A 22,500-nucleotide genomic window follows, 5' to 3' on the forward strand; every position below is an offset into this window, starting at 1 on the left:
CCCAGAACACTTAATTTCAAAGAAGCTGTTTTAGCTAGAGATGAGATATAAAGTTTCCAGTTTAGATTAAAAGAAAAGGGCAGACCGAGGATATTCAGTGTAGAAGAGGGGGACAAACTGAGTATCAACGAAGATGAGGGGATAGTTGTCTGGAAGACTGTGTCGAGTTGATAGATGGAGGAATCGAGTTTTTGAGGCATTGAACAATACCAAGTTTGCTCTGCCCCAATCAAAAATTTTAGAGAGATCAGAAGTTAGGCGTTCTGTGGCTTCCTACGTGAACTGTTTACTTCCTGAAGGGTTGGATGTCTATGAAAAGACGTAGAAAAGTGCAGGGTGGTATCATCACCGTAGGAGTGGATAGGACAAGAAGTTAATAGATTTAGGATGTTAATAGATTTAGGAAAAGAACAGTGACCTGTCTACCACGGCAGCAATAGAACGGTCAGAAAGGAAATTTGAGATGAAGTTAGAGAGAGAAGGATAGAAGCCGTAGGAGGATAGTTTGGAAGTCAAAGCTTTGTGCCAGACTCTATCAAAAGCTTTTGATATGCCCAAGGCAACAGCAAAAGTTTCACCAAAATCCCTCAAAGAGGATGACCAAGACTCAGTAGGGAAAGCCAGATCACCAATAGAGCGGCCTTGATGGAACCCATACTGGCGATCGGATAGAAGGTGATAGATGTTTAAGAATCTTCCTGTTGTGGATTGATTCAAAAACTTAAGATAGGCAGGAAATTAAAGCAATAGGACGGTAATTTGAGGGATTAGAACTGTCACCATTTTTAGGAACAGGCTGAATAAAGGCAAACTTCTAGCAAAAAGGAAAGATAAATGTTGACAGAGATGAAAGAGTTTGACTAGGCAAGGTACAAGCACGGAGCGGAGGCGTAGCTTCGGAGAACAATGGGAGGAATCCCATCAGGTCCATAAGCTTTCCGAGGGTTTAGGCCAGCAAGGGCATGGAAAACATCATTACCAAGAATTTTAATAGGTAGCATGAAGTAGTCAGAGGGTGGAGGAGAGGGAGGAGCAAGCCATGAATCGTCCTAGGTAGAATTTTTGGCAAAAGTTTGACCGAAGAGTTCAGGTTGAAATAAAGGATGGAAAGAAGAAGCAAAGTTATTGGAGATATTTTTTTTGCTAGATGCCAGAGTTAGATATTGAAAGATTCTGACACCTTCAATTAATGGAGTTTTTGGGTAGTTAGAGAACAGACTTGGCATGATTCTGGGCAGAAATATAAAGCGCATGAGATTCTGGTGATGGAAGGTGCAAGTATCTTATAGTGGGCCACCTCTTTATCATGTACTGAATGAGAACAAGCAGTGTTAAACAAGGGTTAAGAAGATTTAGGTCAAGAAAAAGAGTGAGGAATGTACGCCTCCATACCAGACACTCTCACCTCTGTTATGCGCTCGGCACACAGAGACGGGTCTCTGACACTGAAGCAGTAGTCATTCCAAGGAAAATCAGCAAAATACCTTCTCAGGTCCCCCCAACTAGCAGAGGCAAAACTCCAGAGGCACCTCCACTTAGGGGGATCCTGAGGAGGGATTGAGGTGATAGGACAAGATATAGATATGAGATTGTGATCGGAGGAGCCTAACGGAAAAGAGAGGGTGACAGCTTAAGCAGAAGGATTAGAGGTTAGGAAAAGGTAAAAAATGTTGGGCGTATCTCCAAGACTGTCAGAAATACGAGTATGGTGTTGCACCAATTGCTCTAGGTCGTGGAGAATGGCAAAGTTGAAGGCTAGTTCACCAGGATGGTCAGTGAAGGGAGAGGAAAGCCAAAGCTGGTGGTGAACATTGAAGTCTCCAAGAATGAATATCTCCACAAAAGGGAAGGGAGTCAGAATGTACTCCACATTAGAGGTTAAGTAGTCAAAGAATTTCTTTTAGTTAGAGGAGTTAGGTGAAAGGTATACAGCACAGATAAATTTAGTTTAAGAGTGTCTCCGTAGTCGTAGCCAGATGGCGGAAAGCTTAAAAGATTCAAGAGCATGGGCACGAGAGCAGGTTAAGTTGTTGCACACATAAACACAACATTGAAAACGAGGATAGAAAAAGTAGGAGTGAACTGAAAAGGGGCTACTGTCAGTTGCCTCAAATACCTGTGTTTCAGTGAGGAAAATAAGATGATGTTTAATAGAGGAGAGGTGATGTTCTACAGACTAAAAATTAGATCTAAAACCGCGAATGACGAAGAAATTAATGAAGAAAAAGTTGAGGTTGGTGTTAAGATACTTTGGGTTGATACCAGAAGAGCAGTCCGACCTGGGGACATTTGTGGTCCCCTCCCCAGATGGGGACTCCGAGACTGGTGTAAGAGTCGCCATGATAATTTTGAATTTTGAGTGAAGGATGTGTGTGTAATTGGGTGCTTGTAGTTTTGTGTGAAGGAAGAGAGTTGTCTTTAGATGGCATGCTGTGACTGCCCCCTTGTGTTGTGAGACACAAAGAGAAATGTTCAGTGAGGTCACAGCTGGGTTTAGTGATAAGTTCACAGCACTCCCTGATCCAGTGCTTTAGACCTCACTGGGAGTAATTATCGTTTTGTCAGGTTCCTACTGCCTCCTTCAATGTTTAGTAACAGCGCTAAACTCATAAATTTCAGAACGAATTCGTAAGCCCTGCGGACATGCGACTACATTATGTGTCTGGATTCTCCGGATCATGGGGAGTGGTGGCCGTGACGATGGAACAGCAGGCGTTATGGGCAGACTCCCGCTACTTCCTGCAGGCAGACAATCAACTAGATTGTCATTGGCTCCTGATGAAGACTGGCCTTGCTGGTGTACGTTTATGATTCAGTCCAGTGGGCAGTGACCCGATGATCATGACTGCCACCAACTGGATGAGCTACGCCACCACGTTGTCTGGTTGAGTCCAATAATGTGTTTTCATATCGAATTATTTATTTATTTTTTTTATGTAAGACAATATGTAAATTTTATTTATCAATATGTAATTACGAGTTAAAGGAATTTCTTTCTATATCCATATATCAAAATCTGCAAGAAAAAAAAACTAGAAACAGGCCAGGTATTCAGAAGGTTAATGTTCGTATATTTAATAAAAAAAAAAAAAAAAAAATCGTGTGACCGGCAGAAATTGTCATCATTTAAGATTTCGTAATATATTTTGTGATCTCCTGTACGCAGGTACCGCTGCCAGCGGCATGGTTGGGGGAAGTCCTGCAGGCAGGAGCACGAGTGGGCAGTGACCCGATGATCATGACTGCCACCAACTGGATGAGCTACGCCACCACGTTGTCTGGTGAGAATATATCAATTTATTCACATTAAAGAATGAAAAAAGTGCTAAGAGTATCGGATTATGTGCTATTAAAAAAACTGTGTCTCTTTCTGTGAGTGTGCAATAGGTAAAAGAAGCTGCAAGGAAATCAGATTAAATTTGTCTTGTTGATTGGAAGCTGATTGGAAGCTTTTGTCCCGACCTAAAACTTTCAAGGGATAAAGTTCCCGGTGAAAATACATGTTTTGCTACCATATTTGCATTTATTATTATTATCATTATTATTATTATTATTATTATTGTTATTATTATTATTATTACTAATACTGTTATTATTAAACGTTATTTTTTGTACCACTGGAAAACTTGTGGGAGTCTCAATTTCACGAGCAAATGAGAGGTCAGTGATATAGTAGATTGTTGACAACCTACAGCTGGTCAGATGCTGCGAATTGTTTTGATCATAAAACACATATTTTGGTATTAGTGAAACGCTCTTCGAGAGTTCCAACCATGTATGTACACTTGCTCAATAAAGCACTGGTGCATACTTTACGCTAAACATTTTGAGACTAGTGACGATAAGTATTGAGAAAGGAAAGTAGTGACAGCAAGAACAAAAAATCATTGTGTAGTAGGGGAGAGGTGTTGTTCTTCAGACTGAAAATTAGATCTAAGACCGCGAATACTGCAGAAGTTAATGAAGAAAAAGATAAGGGAAGTGTCAGACCTAGGGACATTTTTGGTCCCCTCTCCAGATGGGGACTCCGAGGCTGGTGTAGGAGTCGCCATATTTAATTTATAATTTTGAATGAAGGGTTTGTGTGTGGAATTATGTGTATGTAGTTTTGTGTGAAGAAATTTAGATGTCTTTAGAGGGCTGGCTGTGACTGCCGCCTTGCGTTGTGAGACACAAAGGGAAACGTTCAGTGAGGTCACAGGTATGTTACTGATAAATTCACAGCATCCTCTGATCCAGTATTTGAAACTTCATTGAGAGTAATTATCGTTTCGGCAGGTGTCTACTGCCTCCTCCATGCCGTTAGAAGAGAGATGATGAGGCGAAATATTTCTTATTCCACCCTGTTGAAAAGAGTAATGTGATTGGAACCCTCCCATATATGAGAAATGTATTCCATACATGAGCGGATAGGACTCCTGTACAGTTAGCAGCTGAAGCGGGATGAAAAAAAAAAACCGACAGAGAATACTTAGAAGTTGCTTTAGCTAGAGATTATTAGTAAATGACAGACTGGGGATGTTCATTGTAGAAGAGGAGGATTGTTCAGTGTCATTGAAAAAGAGAGGATGGTTATAAGGAATGTTCTGTTGAGTTGAAAATTGAGGCAGGGCACAGTATTACTATATTTTTTACTCTTGAAATGTTATTATTGTGTGATTATTATATTATTAATTCATCAACTTTCTAGCAAGGCCTCTGAATTGTTCTTACTGACCAAAAAATTTACAATCTGTATCTAACTGATCTATTTATCTTAATCCGTTTTTTTTTTCTTTTTTTTTTTTATGTAGAAGGGACACTGCCCAAGGGCAACAAAAGTCCAATAAAGAAAAAGAAAAAAAAAAAAAGCCCACTGATGCCAGTCCCAGGAAAGGGTCCAAAACGGTAGTCAAATATTGAAGGATAAGTGTTTTGAAGCCTCCTTCTTGAAGGAATTCAAGTCATAGGAAGATGGAAATACAGAAGCTGGATAGGAGTTCCAGAGTTTACCAGAGAAAGGGATGAATGTTTGAGAATACCGGTTAACTTTTGCATTAGAGAGGTGGATAGAACAGGGGTGAGGGAAAGAAGAAAGTCTTGTGCAGCGAGGCCGCGGAAGGAGGGGAGGCATGCAGTTAACAAGATCACAAGAGCAGTTAACATGAAAGTAGCGGTAGAAGACAGCTAGAGATGCAACATTCCAGCAATAAGAGAGGAAGAGGAGAGGAGAGGAGGTGATGAGACGAAAAGCTTTTGATCCCATCCTGTCTAGAAGAGCGGTATGAGTGGAACCACCCCCAGATATGTGAAGCATACTCCATACATGGACGGATAAGGCCCTCCTTGTACAGAGTTCGCATCTGGGAGTGGGGATGAGAAAAACTGGCGGAGACGTCTCAGAACACCTTACTTCATAGAAGCAGTTTTAGCTGGAGATGAAATGTGAAGTTTCCTGTTCAGATTATAGGTTCAGAGGATGTTCAGTGTATAAGAGAGGGACAGCTGAGTGTCATTGAAGAAGAGGGGATGGTTGTCTGGAAGGTTGTGTCAAGTTGATAGATGGAGGAATTGAGTTTTTGAGGCATTGAACAATACCAAGTTTGCTCTGCTCTAATCAGAGATTTTAGAAAGATAAGAAATCAGGCGTTCTGTGGCTTCCCTGCGTGAAATGTTTACTTCCTGAAGTGTTGGAGGTCTATGAAAAGACGTGGAAAAGTGCAGGGTGGTATCATCAGCATGGGAGTGGATAGGACAAGAAGTTTGATTTAGAAGGTCATTGATGAATAATAAGAAGAGAGTGGGTGACAGGACAGAACCCTGAGGAACACCACTGTTAATAGATCTAGGAGAAGAACAGTGACCGCCTACCACAGCAGCAATAGAACAGTCAGAAAGGAAACTTGAGATGAAGCTACAGAGAGAAGGATAGAAGCTGTAGGAGGGTAGTTTGGAAATCAAAGCTTTGTGCCAGACTCTATCAAAAGCTTTTGATATATCCAAGTCAACATCAAAAGTTTCACCAAAAACTCTGAAAGAGGATGACCAAGAAGACTTAGAAAGGAAAGCCTGAAGATCACCAGTAGAGTGGCTTTGACGGAACCCATACTGGGGATCAGATAGAAGGTTGTGAAGTGATAGATGTTTAAGAATCTTCCTGTTGAGGATAGATTCAAAAACTTTAGATAGGCAGGAAATTAAAGCAATAGGACGGTAGTTTGAGGGATTAGAACGGTCACCCTTTTTAGGAACAGGTTGAATAAAGGCAAACTTCCAGAAAGAAGGAAAGGTTGATGTTGACAGAGTTGAAAGAGTTTGACTAGGCAAGGTGCAAGCATGGAGGCACAGCTTCGGAGAACAATAGGAGGGACCCCATCAGGTCCATAAGCCTTCCGAGGGTTTAGGCCAGCGAGGGCATGGAAAACATCATTGTGAAGAATTTTAATAGGTAGCATGAAGTTGTCAGAGGGTGGAGGAGAGGGAGGAGGAACAAGCCCTGAATCGTCCAAGGTAGAGTTTTTAACAAAGGTTTGAGCGAAGAGTTCAGCTTTAGAGATGGATGTGATAGCAGTGGTGCCATCTGGTTAAAATAAAGGAGGGAGAGAAGAAAGAAAGTTATTGGAGATATTTTTGGCTAGATGCCAGAAGTCACGAGGGGAGTTAGATCTTGAAAGATTTTGACACTTTCTATTAAGGAAGCAGTTTTTGGCTAGTTGGGGAACAGACTCGGCATGGTTCCGGGCAGAAATATAAAGTGCATGAGATTCTGGTGATGGAAGGCTTAAGTACCTTTTGTGGGCCACCTCTCTCTCATGTTTAACACGAGAAGAAGCTGTGTTAAACCAAGGTTTGGAAGGTTTAGGTCGAGAAAAAAGAGTAAGGAATGTATGCCTCCATGCCAGACTCTATCACCTCTGTTATGCGCTCGGCACACAAAGACGGGTCTCTGACACGGAGGCAGAAAAATCAGCAAAATACCTCCTCAGGTCTCCCCAACTAGCAGAGGCAAAACGCCAGAGGCACCTTTGTTTAGGGGGATCCTGAGGAGGGATTGGAGCGATAGGACAAGATACAGATATGAGACTGTGATCAGAGGAGACCAACGGAGAAGAAAGGGTGACAGCATAAGCAGATGGATTAGAGGTCAGAAAAAGGTCAAGAATGTTGGGCGTATCTCCAAGACGGTCAGGAATACGAGTAGGGTGCTGCACCAATTGCTCTAGGTCGTGGAGGATAGCAAAGTTGAAGGCCAGTTCACCAGGATGGTCAGTGAAGGGAGAGGAAAGCCAAAGCTGGTGGTGAACATTGAAGTCTCCAAGGATGGAGATCTTTGCAAAAGGGAAGGAGGTCAGAATGTGCTCCACTTTGGAAGTTAAGCAGTTAAAGAATTTCTTATAATCAGAGGAGTTAGGTGAGAGGTATACAGCACAAATAAATTTAGTTTGAGAGTGACTCTGTAGTCACTCTCTGTAGATGGTGGAAAAACTCGGAAGATTCAAGAGCGTGGGTACAAGAGGAGGTTAAGTCGTTGCTCACATAAACGCAACATCCAGCTTTGGATCGAAAATGAGGCTAGAGAAAGTAGGAGGGAACAGAAAAGGGGCTACTCTTAGTTGCTTCAGACACCTGAGTTTCAGTGAGGAAAAGAAGATGAGGTTTAGAAGAGGAGAGGTGGTGTTCTACGTATTGAAAATTAGATCTTAGACCGCAGAAGTTAGTGAAGAAAAAGTTGAAGGGGGTGTCAAGACACTTAGGGTCATTATCAGAAGAGCAGTCCGACCTGGGGATATTTGTGGTCCCCTCCCCAGATGGGGACTCCGAGGCTGGTGTAGGAATCTCCATGATAATTTTGAATTTTTCATTGAAGGATGTATGTGTGTTATTAGGTGCTTGTAGAAAGAGAAGTGGAGAAAGAGAGTTGTCTTTAGAGGGCAGGCTGTGACTGTCCTCCCCCTTTTTGTGTTGTGAGACACAAAGGGAAACGTTCAGTGAGGTCACAGCTGGTTTTAATGATAAGTTCACAGCACCCCCTAATCCAGTAGGCAGGTGCCTACTGCCTCCTTCTCTTCCTCCTTAAATATAATGTTATTCATTGCAACAGTACTTCGCTATCTAACGAAATGAATGTACTTTTGAAAGTAGTGGATGACAGTTTCCTTTCTATATATTTACTTAATTTTGCTCCTAAATAAATTGCAGTTAGTTATAACTGAGGTAGAGTTCTTGAATTTTATATGGGCATCCTTGCATATCTTGCGGCTTGCACATCTATACTTAGAGTTCATAATAAAAAAATAGTTACAAAAACAAATACTTTGTAAGTCTTAGGCATCTGTAAATAAATGTTCGTCATATTCTTCACCAATACGTGCCTGAGAAAATTTGTGTGAGAATTCTCGGCACCCACAAGGGCTAAGGAAAGAGCTAAATGGCAAATCCAGCCCCTTCACTTATCCAGCGACACAAAAAAGCTGCATGAATCTCTCTTACTAAGCAGGTAAATGAAACACACGGCAGGAACAGGACAAAGGATGGGTCAAGATCATAACTGCTGCAGAGTTACATTTTCCCATTTACTAAATAACGCACTGAAATAATCACTTTAATTTCTGGCGTTAGTGCATCACTCCTTCCTGTGCGGCTCTCCAAGGCATCTCTCACTAAATCTGTCACGAATAACACTCCTGCACGATGTAGTCTGTATCAATTTAACAGTTCAGAATCACTCAGGTCACCGAGAACATCCTTACGGGGCCGATTTCTTGAGGTGGTGGCCTCAGACTCCTTGATAGTTGGCCATTTCTCTTTCTCAAGTTAAGCACACCCCTGACCATGCTTAATTTTTTGGCGCGCTTAGAGCAATAATGATTACGGTTAGGAACTTAAGCACGAAGCTAAGCATAATTTTTGTGCTAAGTGCAATGCTCTTTTAAAGAATCTTTGTGCACACTGACTTTGGTAAGAGACTTTTTCATCCATTGGATCACTCAGCCAGAGAAATCTGGTGTAATCTCTGTCAGCTTCTTGCAAGCTTATTCTCAAAAGGCTTTGCTAATGTCCATCACATTATGCATATTTGTTTGTTCTAAATCTTGGAATGTCTCTTAGTTTTCTGAGTTGGGCTAGGCTCATTGTAATTACAGTCATTTAAGAATTTTAAGCTTTTGCAAGGAAGGTTAATTTTAGCCATACAGTCAAATACCACACACACTGATATATTTCAAAACAAATCTTACTGTAAATTTCAATAAATTATAAGTCTTGGTTTCCATTTCATCAACAAATCTTGAAAACTTCAAATCCGATTGGCCGCCCTTTTATATTTTTAGTGTCTTACAAATTCTTGCTGATAAAGGTTGGACTCCTTAGTCAATTTTACTGCGAATTATAGGAAATGAGCGTATGGGCATAGTTGTTCCATTACCGAAAGTGTCCGAAGACCTCACCGTACCCAAGTGTCACCGCCCCGGCCTGAATGATGGAATTCACATTACCATGAAAGACATTAGCACAATTTATATATACAGTAATTTGTCTTATAACAACAAGTACACTTCTCACGCTTTTCTAACACTAATACGTTTAAATCTGATACTCTTTGGCCCTCATGAAATTTGCACTAGTCGTTGAGTGGGACCCTTCACACAAAATGCATTTAGCTTGTAAGTTAGGATTATTTGATTGGTGTGGAACTTTGCCTGAAGCTTTACTGACTCCCTGCCCCTTTATGAGTATAAAAAAAAAAACTTTAAACTCATAATTAGAAGACGAGAAGTTTTTTTTTTTTTTATTCCATGCATTTTATCCTCAGAATCCTTTGATTGTAACTTATTTATGCTTTCTAAAAGATTACTTTCTAGGTTTTGTAAAGTCTATATCTTTTATTTATTATTTATTATTTATTATTATTATTATTATTATTATTATTATTATTATTATTATTATTATTATTATTATTATTATTATTATTATTGTTATTATTATTATTATTATTATTATTATTATTATTATTATTATTATTATTATTATTATTATTATTATTATTATTATTTATTTATTTATTTTTTTTTTAGATTTCCATCGAATCAATTCCAGTAATTTATTTACTAACACGCTGGAGAGCAGCCATTTACTTGATTATTCCAGATTACGCCCTGGATTTCCTAACCTTTTCAACTTGCTCTTTAAATCTGCTCTAAATTCAGACATTTATAGTTATGAGAGGGTACTTTGATATGAATTAATTTCCTTGGGAAAGTCTGATTTTATTTTCATAAGAATGTTTGATGAAAGAGTTATCGAATGGTACTTCTTTTCTTGAGATGGAAAGCAGCTAGGACAGAACCACCTATAGAATACGTATCAGTGTAGAAACCTCATACTTCCTTCCCTGAATCCACTGATATTCATCGTTCTCGGTTTCAGTGATCACTTGTTTAAGTGAGTTGTATTAACTTATTCATGTATAATGCATTCATTTACTGAGTTTATGGATGCTTCCCTTCAGAAAGCGGGATACAGATGGTGCCCGAGTCTACCAACCTCGTAGACATCATCTGGACAGACCGACCTCCACACTCCGCAGACCCAGCGTTCGTGTTGCCCCTCCAATTTGCTGGTGAGCGATTAATGAGAACAATACTACTACTACTACTACTACTACTACTACTACTACTACTACTACTACTTCACAGTAGTAGCAGTAGTAGTACTAGTACTAATAGTAGTAGTAGCAATAGTAGTGGTAGTAGTAGTAGTAGTAGTAGTAGTAGTAGTAGTAGTAATAATAATAATGATAATAATAATAATAATAATAATAATAATAATAATAATAATAATAATAATAATAATAATAATAATAATAATATTATTATTATTATTATTATTATTATTATTATTATTATTATTATTATTATTATTATTATTATTATTATTATTACCATTATTATTATTATCATTATTATTATTGTTATTATTATTATTATTATTATTATTATTATTATTATTATTATTATTATTATTATTATTATTATTATTATTATTATTATTATTATTATTATTATTATTACTACTACTACTACTAATACTACTACTACTATTATTATTGTTATTATTATTATTATTATTATTATTATTATTATTATTATTATTATTATTATTATTATTATTATTATTATTATTATTATTACCAATATTATCATTATCATTATTATTATTGTTATTATTATTATTATCATTACTATTGCTATTATTATTATTATTATTATTATTATTATTATTATTATTATTATTATTATTATTATTATTATTATTATTGTTATTATTATTATTATTATTATTATTATTATTATTATTATTATTATTATTATTATTATTATTATTATTAATATTAATATTATTATTATTATTATCATTATTATTATTATTATCATTATCATTATTATCATTATTATTATTATTATTATTATTATTATTATTATCATTATCACCAGCCTCGGAGTCCCCATCTGGGGAGGGGACCATAAATGTCCCCAGGTCGGACTGCCTTTCCGTCGACGACCCTAAGTGTCTTGACATCCCCCTCAACTTTTTCTTCATTAACTTCTGCAACATTCGCGATCTAAGATCTAATTTTCAATCTGTAGAACACCACCTCTCCTCTTCTAAACCTCATCTTCTTTTCCTCACTGAAACTCAGGTGTCTGAGGCAACTGACAGTAGCCCCTTTTCTGTTCCCTCCTACTTTCTCTATCCTCATTTTCGATCCAAAGCTGGATGCTGCGTTTATGTGCGCAATGACTTAACCTGCTCTCGTGCCCACGCTCTTGAATCTTCCGAGTTTTCCACCATCTGGCTACGACTACAGAGTCATTCTCATACTAAATTTATCTGTGCTGTATACCTCTCTCCTAACTCCTCTGGCTATAAGAAATTCTTTGACTACTTAACTTCCAAAGTGGAGCACATTCTGACCCTCTTCCCTTTTGCAGAGATCTCCATTCTTGGAGACTTCAATGTTCACCACCAGCTTTGGCTTTCCTCTCCCTTCACTGACCATCCTGGTGAACTAGCCTACAACTTTGCTATCCTCCATGACCTAGAGCAATTGGTGCAACACCCTACTCGTATTCCTGACCGTCTTGGAGATACGCCCAACATTCTTGACCTTTTCCTGACCTCTAATCCTTCTGCTTATGCTGTCACCCTTTCTTCTCCATTGGGCTCCTCCGATCACAATCTCATATCTTTATCTTGTCCTATCACTCCAATCCCTCCTCAGGATCCCCCTAAGCGAAGGTGCCTCTGGCGTTTTGCCTCTGCTAGTTGGGGGGACCTGAGGCGGTATTTTGCTGATTTTCCTTGGAATGACTACTGCTTCCGTGTCAGAGACCCGTCTTTGTGTGCTGAGCGCATAACAGAGGTGATAGTGTCTGGCATGGAGGCGTACATTCCTCACTCTTTTTCTCGTCCTAAACCTTCTAAACCTTGGTTTAACACAGCTTGTTCTCGTGCTATACATGATAGAGAGGTGGCCCACAAAAGGTACTTAAGCCTTCCTTCACCAGAATCTCATGCACTTTATATTTCTGCCCGGAACCATGCCAAGTCTGTTCTCCAACTAGCCAAAAACTCCTTCATTAACAGAAAATGTCAAAACCTTTCAAGATCTAACTCCCCTCGTGATTTCTGGCATCTAGCCAAAAATATCTCCAATAACTTTGCTTCTTCTTCTTTCCCTCCTCTACTTCAACCAGATGGCACCACTGCTATCACATCTATTTCTAAAGCTGAACTCTTTGCTCAAACCTTTGCTAAAAACTCTACCTTGGACGATTCTGGGCTTGTTCCTCCCTCTCCTCCACCCTCTGACTACTTCATGCCTCGTATTAAAATTCTTCGTAATGATGTTTTCCATGCCCTCGCTGGCCTAAACCCTCGGAAGGCTTATGGACCTGATGGGGTCCCTCCTATTGTTCTCCGAAACTGTGCCTCCGTGCTTGCACCTTGCCTAGTCAAACTCTTTCAGCTCTGTCTGTCAACATCTACCTTTCCTTCTTGCTGGAAGTTTGCCTACATTCAACCTGTTCCTAAAAAGGGTGACCGCTCTAATCCCTCAAACTACCGTCCTATTGCTTTAATTTCCTGCTTATCTAAAGTTTTTGAATCTATCCTCAACAGGAAGATTCTTAAACATCTATCACTTCACAACCTTCTATCTGATCGCCAGTATGGGTTCCGTCAAGGCCGCTCTACTGGTGATCTTCTGGCTTTCCTTACTGAGTCTTGGTCATCCTCTTTTAGAGACTTTGGTGAAGCTTTTGCTGTTGCCTTGGACATATCAAAAGCCTTTGATAGAGTCTGGCACAAAGCTTTGATTTCCAAACTACCCTCCTACGGTTTCTATCCTTCTCTCTGTAACTTCATCTCAAGTTTCCTTTCTGACCGTTCTATTGCTGCTGTGGTAGACGGTCACTGTTCTTCTCCTAAATCTATTAACAGTGGTGTTCCTCAGGGTTCTGTCCTGTCACCCACTCTCTTCTTATTATTCATTAATGATCTTCTAAACCAAACTTCTTGTCCTATCCACTCCTATGCTGATGATACCACCCTGCACTTTTCCACGTCTTTTCATAGACGTCCAACCCTTCAGGAGGTAAACATATCACGCAGGGAAGCCACAGAACGCCTGACTTCTGATCTTTCTAAAATTTCTGATTGGGGCAGAGCAAACTTGGTATTGTTCAATGCCTCAAAAACTCAATTCCTCCATCTATCAACTCGACACAATCTTCCAGACAACTATCCCCTCTTCTTCAATGACACTCAACTGTCCCCCTCTTCTACACTGAACATCCTCGGTCTGTCCTTTACTTATAATCTGAACTGGAAACTTCACATCTCATCTCTAGCTAAAACAGCTTCTATGAAGTTAGGTGTTCTGAGACGTCTCCGCCAGTTTTTCTCACCCCCCCAGCTGCTAACTCTGTACAAGGGCCTTATCCGTCCATGTATGGAGTATGCTTCACATGTCTGGGGGGGTTCCACTCATACTGCTGTTCTAGACAGGGTGGAATCAAAAGCTTTTCGTCTCATCAACTCCTCTCCTCTAACTGACTGTCTTCAGCCTCTCTCTCACCGCCGCAATGTTGCATCTCTAGCTGTCTTCTACCGCTATTTTCATGCTAACTGCTCTTCTGATCTTGCTAACTGCATGCGTCCCCTCCTTCCGCGGCCTCGCTGCACAAGACTTTCTTCTTTCTCTCACTCCTATTCTGTCCACCTCTCTAACGCAAGAGTTAACCAGTATTCTCAATCATTCATCCCTTTCTCTGGTAAACTCTGGAACTCCTTGCCTGCTTCTGTATTTCCACCTTCCTATGACTTGAATTCCTTCAAGAGGGAGGTTTCAAGACACTTATCCACCAATTTTTGACCACTGCTTTGACCCTTTTAGGGACTGGCATTTCAGTGGGCATTTTTTTTTATTAGATTTTTGTTGCCCTTGGCCAGTATCCTTCCTACATAAAAAAAAAAAAAAAAAAAAAAAAAAATGTCTATCCTATATCCTGTCCGTTCCGCTACTCATGAATAAAGGATTGAAAGGAATGCACCCATGTCGCTAGTAGGGGTTGGGAGGGCGCACAAGCTAGATCTTTGGAGTCCCCATTTGGGGAGGGGACCACAAATGTCCCCAGGTCGGACTGCTCTTCTGGTATCGACCCTAATTGTCTTGACACCCCCCTTAATGTTTTCTTCATTAAGTTCTGAAACATTCGTGGTCTTAGATCTATTTTTCAATCTGTAGAACACCAACTCTCCTTTACTAAACCTCATCTCCTTTTCCTCACTTAAACACAGGTATTTAAGGCAACTGACAGTAGCCCCTTTTCTGCTCTCTCCTGCTTTCTCTATCCTCATTTTCAATCCAAAGCTGGATGTTGCGTTTATGTGTCCAACAACTTAACCTGCTCTCGTACCCAAGCTCTTGAATCTTTCAAGTTTTCCACAACCTAGCTACGACTACGGAGTCACTTTCAAATTAAATTTATCTGTGCTCTATATTCCTCATCTAACTCTTTGACTATAAGAAATTCTTTGACTTCTTAACTTCCAAAGTGGAGCACATTCTCTCTTCCCTTTTGCGGAGATCTCCATTCTTGGATACTTCAATGTTCACCACCAGCTTTGGCTTTCCTGTCCCTTCACTGACCATTCTGGTGAACTAGCCTTTAACTTTGCTATCCTCCACGACATAGAGCAATTGGTGCAACACCTTACTCATATTCCTGACTGTCTTGGAAATACGGACAACATTCTTGATCTTTTCCTAACCTCTAATCATTCTGCTTATGCTGTTACTCTGTCATCTCGGTTGGGCTCCTCCGATCACAATCTCATATCTGTATCTTGTCCTATTACTCCAATCCCTCCTCAGAATCCCCTAAAGCAGAGGTGCCTCTGGCATTTTGCCTCTGCTAATTGGGGGGACCTGAGAAGGTGTTATGCTGATTTCCCTTGGAATGACTACTGCTTCCGTGTGAGAGACCCGTCTTTGTGTGCTGAGCGCATAACAGAGGTGAGAGTGTCTGGCATGGAGGCGTACATTCCTCAAGCTTCTTCTCAACCTAAACCTTCCAAACCTTGGCTTAAACACAGCCTGTTCTGTTGCTATACATGATAGAGAGGTGGCCCACAAAGGGTACTTAGCCTTCCATCACCAGAATCTCATGCGCTTTGTATTTCTCTCCGGAACCATGCCAAGTCTGTTCTCCAGCTAGCCAAAAACTCCTTCATTAATAGAAAGTGTCAAAATCTTTCAAGATCTAACTCCTCTCGTGCCTTCTGGCACATAGCCAAAAACATCTCCAGTAACTTAGCTTCTTCTTTTCCTCTTTTATTTTATCCTGATGGCACCACTTCTGTCTCACCTATTTCTAAAAATGAACTCTTCGCTCAAACCTTTGCTAAAAATTCTACCTTTGATGATTTTAGGTCTTGTTCCTCCTTCTCCTCCACCCTCTGGCTACTCCAAGTCACCCATTAAAATTCTTCACAGTGATGTTTTCTATACCCTCGGTGGCCTAAACCCTTAGAAGGCTTATGGATCTGATGGGGTCTCTCCTATTGTTCTTCGAAACTGTGCCTCCATGATCGCACCTTGCTCAGTCAAACTCTTTCAACTCTGTTTATCAAAATCTAATTTTCCTTATTGTTGGAAGTTTGCCTACATTCAGCCTGTTCTTTAAAAGGGCGACCGTTCTAATCCCTCAGACTACCGTCCTATTGCTTTAATTTCCTGCCTATCTAAAGTTTTCTAACCTATACTCAACAGGAAGATTCTTAAAAATCTCTCATTTCACAACCTTCTATTTGATCGCCAGTATGGGTTCTGTCAAGGCCGCTCTTCTGGTGATCTTCTAGCGTGGTCATCCTCTTTTAGAGATTTCGGTGAATTTTTTACTGTTGCCTTGGACATATCAAAAGCTTTTGATAGAGTCTGGCACAAAGCTTTAATTTCGAAACTATCCTCCTACGGCTTGTATCCTTCTCTCTGTAACTTCATGTCGTTTCCTTTCTGGCCATTCTATTGCTGCCGTGGTAGAGGGTCACTGTTTTTCTCCTAAATCTATTAATAGTGGTGTTCCTCAGGGTTCTGCCCTGTCACACACTCTCTTCCTATTATTCATCAATGATCTTCTAAACCAAACTTCTTGTCCTATTCACTCCTGCGCTGATGATACCACCCTGCACTTTTCCACATCTTTTCATAGACGTCCAACCCTCCGGGAAGTAAACAGTATCAGTTCATGCAGGGAGCCCACAGAACACCTGACGTCTGGTCTCTCCATAATTTCTGATTGGGGCAGAGCAAACTTAGTATTGTTCAATGTTTCAAAATCTCAATTCCTCCATCTATCAACTCGACACAACATTCCAGACAAATATCCCCTCTTCTTCAGTGATACTCAACTGTCCCCCTCTTCTACGCTTAACATACTCGGTCTGTCCTTTACTTATAATCTGAACTGGAAACTTCACATCTCAACTATAGCTAAGCTAAAACAGCTTTTATGATATAAAGCATTTTGAGTCACTTCTGCCAGTTTATTTTCACACCCACAGCTGCTAAGTCTATACAGGGGCCTTATCCGCCCATGTATGGAGCATGCTTTACATGCATGGGGGTGTTCCACTCATATCACTACTTTAGACAGGGTGGAATGAAAAGCTTTTCGTCCTATCAACTCTTCTCTTCTAAATGACTGGCTTCAACCTCTTTCTCATTGCCGCAATGTTGCATCTCTTGCTATCTTTTATCGCTATTTTCATGCTAACTGCTCTTCTGATCTTGCTAACTGCAGCCTTTTCTCCTCCTGCGTCCTCTCTGCACAAGACTTTTTCTCATCCGTATTCTGTACGCCTCTCTAATGCAAGCAGTATTCTCTGTCATTCATCGCTTTTCCTGGTAAACTCTGGAACTCTCTGCCTGCTTCTGTATTTCCTTCTTTCTTTGACTTGAACTCTTTCAAGTGGGAAGTTTCAAGACACTTATCCTTCAATTTTCGATTATTCTCTTGACTGGCCCTAAGTGGATTTTTTTTCGGCTTTGTTTCCCTTGGCCAGTGAGCCTCTTACATGAAAAAAATAAAGCAGCATTGGAAGTATTAACAGTAATAATCATAGCAATAAAACTTACCCCTGACGGCGAGTGCATTGAGCACTCCGCAGGGCAGCATGACCATCTGCAAAGGCGTCACTCAAAAAATCCTGCCGATGCCATCAAGCCTCCAAAAACAGAAGGGACTGACTAATACTGAAAACCATCCACTTTATGTTTTTACCCAATATCTTGCCAAATCTGTCCTTCAGAACTCTTTCATTTCATCAAAATCTTACTAGATCGTCTTCTCGTGACTTACGACACGTGGACAAAAACATTTGCAACTATTTCCTTTGTCATCTTTCTCTTGTAGCCCTATGATTATATCATGATTCTTATTGAAATTTCTCGTTGCCATGTCCTCTCTGATCTTCATCCTCAGACGGCATATGGTCATGATGTAGTTCCTCCAATCTTTCTTCATAACTGTACTTGCATCATGCCTTCTCAAATTCTTAAGACTCTGTCTATCAATACTGACTCTACCTTCTTGCTAGAAGTTTGCCAACATCCAACCCACTCCCAGAGAAATGTGACCATTCCAATCCTTCAAACAATAATCGACATCTTTTTCATCATCAGTGACATTCATCTTCCTCATCTACAATCAGCATAAATGGGCTGTAATTTTATAATATTCTTAACAGGAAATGTCATTTTTAATTTCTTGCTAAAAACAGTTTTCGTGAAATTTCGAATGAATTTGGACGTTCTGTGTCGTCTCCTTCATTTCTTTTTTTTTTTTTTTTAAGTCCAGGCTGAGTTCTCTATAGTAGAAGTTTATCCGTCCTAGTATGGAGTACAACTCCCTCATTATGAGGAGGATCAACTCATACAGCCTTTCCTAACTGACAGTCTTCAGTCTTTCACTCACTGTCTAGCTGCCTTACACCTGTATCTGTCATAGGTGTTGCTTTCCTGAACTTCTTAACTGCATGCCGTTCCCTTTCGCGCCCACGACTCTCTACTCATCTCAGTACTAATCATGATATTAATATGGTGAAGGAATTACACTAATATAATTGTAAGTGAGAGAGAGAGAGAGAGAGAGAGAGAGAGAGAGAGAGAGAGAGAGAGAGAGAGAGAGAGAGAGAGAGAGAGAGAGAGAGAGAGAGAGAGATGAAAAGTCACGACTAAATTTCCTATATTCGCAGTCCACTGTACTTCAACTATACAGTCCCATGTAAAATGTATGCAGCATCGATTATTGTGAATGTGTTCCTAATAAATGCATTAGATAAACGGCCTTTGAAGACCTTATCAGAAATCCATTAAATAGGTAGAGTGCTTTTTTAAATGCCCGGTTACTCCTCCTATTTTCCTTATCCAGTAGCATGTACTGTACGTAATATGAAGCTCCATTTCTCTACCAAAAATAAACGAAAAACCTTCCTTTGTCCCCAGGTGTGTCATGGCAAGATAAAGTAGAGCAGGTCAGGACGGAGATGCTCAGTCGGGGCACGTCCATGGTGATGCTCTCAGCACTAGATGAAGTCGCCTGGCTTCTGAACCTTCGAGGGAACGATATTCCATACAATCCAGGTATTTAAAGGAAAAAAAAGTTGGGCGATACATCTAGTCATGACTAAGTCTGACACACTTAGTTTCCATTGCTCGCTGGAGAGAATTACTTAGCAGGTTACTTATAATCAGAAAGGTCGTGAGGTTAGTAGGGAAGCTCGTCAGAGAGCAGAAAAAATTGTGAAAAATTAACTAACTGACTCTCCTTGAGTTATCTGAGATGAGAGATGATCTTTTAGATGCGTCTTGTCACAGTGAAAGACCGCTGTAAAATTCGAATTAACTTGGAGGAATCTCATGAAGGGAGGCTGCATCACCTGAAGCAATACTTCAGCTTTCGTTGGACTCCAGGTGGTGGGAATTTTCCCCTGTAAGGCGGACACTCGATCTGTAGTTGTAACGGGACAAATTATATTTGTAATATCTTTATAAATGTTTATATGAGCTTAAGATGGGATAAATTCACATTATATTAAATTCAAGAAAGGATATTAGATTTATACTATACTGTAGTATTTGAGATAACTAATCATAGCGAGCCGATATGCACTGATGTCAGGATCCAAACACATTAATAATAGAGACATACGCCATACTGGAGAGAGCATTTTCTAGCAATAGCTACTTGCGCCTAGCAGCATTATTTTACCAGTTCTGAAAATCGAAGACTGAGCTTCCATTCTATTATCTCTCTTCTGCCGGCAGTGTTCCGTGGGTACATAATACTGGGACAGGAGCAATTGCAACTCTTCACTCCCAGCGAGAAGGTGACTCCTCAGGTGGAGGATCACCTTAATACACAACACTGTACCTCCGGTCTCTGCGTAAAGTGAGAGAGACGTATTTTTCCTCAGTTGCTCAGAAAGAAGCGTTCATAAATTTAAATGTTTAATTAAATGTTAATAAGATTTATTGATTTTACTTTGCTTACAAAACTCAAATTTTCATTAATTTCTTCTCTTATTTTTTTCTTCTTTGCGGTGGACATGGATAGATAGGAAATAAATCACGATGATGCTTCTGAGTTCATACATTTTTGAATTCCACTAATGGTATGCCTTGTTACATCTCTTTGTAGGATTCTTGACTATCAGGCCATCGAGGACAGCCTTAAGGCTCTTGAGGATGACCCTTTCGTTTCTTCTGTACTGATCAATCCTTCCACCTTATCATACGCCTTGTATAGTGCTGTGAGTATTTATTGAGTCAAGTCCTCTATGAGCAGTGCATTTATGCTGTTGATTATGATGAGGCTCTATCTTAATTTGCTAGATCTAGTATCATTGATTCTCAACCTTTATACCTTCGAGGAACACCTCAAAGAATTTTTCATATGTTAAGGAACCTCTATATTCTGTATTGTGCATTTTGTTATATATATATATATATATATATATATATATATATATATATATATATATATATATATATATATATATATATATATATATATATATATATATATATATATAATCTTGATGATTGCCCGTGGAGCCCTGGCTGCAGGGATCATCGTCTAGTATAGATTACATTGCACGGACGGTATTTCAGATCCCTGTCACCAAGCGTGTCGCGGGCCCATCTCCCATCTTGGGCATGAAAGCTACTAAGAACCCCGTGGAGATCAAGGGAATGAGGAACGCCCACCTCAAGGACGCAGTGGCATTGTGCGACTTCTTAGCACTGCTGGAAAGAGAGGTGACCACATCATCGATGATACGCTATCATCGCATCCCCTACAGCTGTATAATCACCACGACCACCATTACGATCACTACCAGCCCTAACACCACTACCACCTTATCATCTCTGCCATTATTATGTTCATTACCACCACCACTGATAGCTTCATAACTTAGCCTACTAATTACGGTTACCATCAGCTCTACTTCCACCACCTACTCTTTTGATCATCATCGCCACTATCACAGTATGGAATTGGTGCACACACACACACATACACACACACTCACAGAGAGAGAGAGAGAGAGAGAGAGAGAGAGAGAGAGAGAGAGAGAGAGAGAGAGAGAGAGAGAGAGAGAGAGAGAGAGAGAGAGAGAGAGAGAGAGAGAGAGAGAGAGAGAGAGAATCACATATTCTGAAAACCTAAAAAAAAAAAAAAAAAAAGACACTATCCCAGGCAACAATCAACAGTCTCGGAGATCTATTGATTGGATTGCTCATCGGTCCATTGTTCACGGCGTCACCGGAATAGTTACAGGAAACAAATGATAGTATTGAGATCTCCCTTAGTATCATTCATTCTTTTTTTCGTCCTCCGGAAGATCATGTGATGTTTAAACAGTCCAGGCACTCCACCGGAAAGATAAAACGAGAATATTTAATCCAAGACCATGAAGACGGTCTACTGTAACGATCATTTGATTCACACGTCCTTTCCTCTCTTTGTCAGTACTGTTTCAAGTGTACTTACAATGATAGTGATGAAAAGAAACTAACAGAATCGAAAAATTTCTAGTAACTGTAAACACATCACCTGATGCAACTCACTTGCCGGAAGCGTCTTAGCGGAATCATCGCTAAGGTTGCGCTTGTTGTGTAAGCAAGAGGAAGCGACGCTACCGCTTCCTAAATCTCCTGACTAATATTGTTCAAGATCATGCGATTCCGACGTCTTCAAACAACTAATCTTGTGCATTCTTATTCTTATTATTTATTTTAATCAAAACGGTAGACTAGAATGAAATTTCATACAAAATGCAGATGCTTCCGCTACTTTGATATCTAGAAAAACACAACAGAATCTCAAATAATATTGATTACGAGCATTCCTAAAAAGTAAACTCATTGATATTTGAAAATAAATAATTATAGTAATAATTAATAATAATAATAATAATAATAATAATAATAATAATAATAATAATAATAATAATAATAATAACAACAACAACAACAACAACAACAACAACAACAACAACAACAACAACAACAACAACAACAACAGTAACAACAATAACACAAACTGTAGTGAGTACGTCTGACATCAGGAGGGGTTTTATTCTATGACTGTAATAATTAAATATATGAAATATTGTAAAACAGTCTTGACATTCACTCGTTACAGGTTACCATGGGTGTCTACTGGGACGAACTCTCAGCAGCAACAAAATCTGAGGAATTTCGGCGCCAGCAACAAAACTATGTGCAGCTGTCTTTCGCCACGATCAGCGCTTTCGGACCTAACGGTGCCATCATTCATTACCAGCCAAGTTCCGAGACAAACATACCTCTGGATACCTCTTCCCTCTACCTCATTGACTCCGGAGCACAGTTCCTGGGTAAGGAAGGCAGTTTTGATCCTGCAGTGCATGACC

At 39.8% G+C, this 22,500-nt stretch overlaps 1 protein-coding gene across 2 annotated transcripts in view; it reads left to right on the plus strand.

Moving 5' to 3' along the window:
* LOC135100452 (xaa-Pro aminopeptidase 1-like) overlaps positions 1–22,500 on the plus strand; it is a 45,982-nt gene that overhangs the window by 14,014 nt on the left and 9,468 nt on the right. The window contains exons 4-11 of one of the 2 annotated variants that reach the window (XM_064003360.1): positions 2,620–2,799; positions 3,167–3,281; positions 10,487–10,597; positions 19,046–19,183; positions 19,868–19,991; positions 20,241–20,352; positions 20,714–20,860; positions 22,251–22,464. In XM_064003360.1, the coding sequence (XP_063859430.1) occupies positions 2,620–2,799; positions 3,167–3,281; positions 10,487–10,597; positions 19,046–19,183; positions 19,868–19,991; positions 20,241–20,352; positions 20,714–20,860; positions 22,251–22,464 (1,141 nt within the window). Of the gene's footprint in view, positions 1–2,619; positions 2,885–3,166; positions 3,282–10,486; positions 10,598–19,045; positions 19,184–19,867; positions 19,992–20,240; positions 20,353–20,713; positions 20,861–22,250; positions 22,465–22,500 lie in introns of those variants that run through there. The other variant, XM_064003361.1, reaches the window with a different exon arrangement.

This window comes from Scylla paramamosain, chromosome 5, assembly GCF_035594125.1.
Source record: "Scylla paramamosain isolate STU-SP2022 chromosome 5, ASM3559412v1, whole genome shotgun sequence".
In the NCBI taxonomy this organism is placed as follows: domain Eukaryota; kingdom Metazoa; phylum Arthropoda; class Malacostraca; order Decapoda; family Portunidae; genus Scylla; species Scylla paramamosain.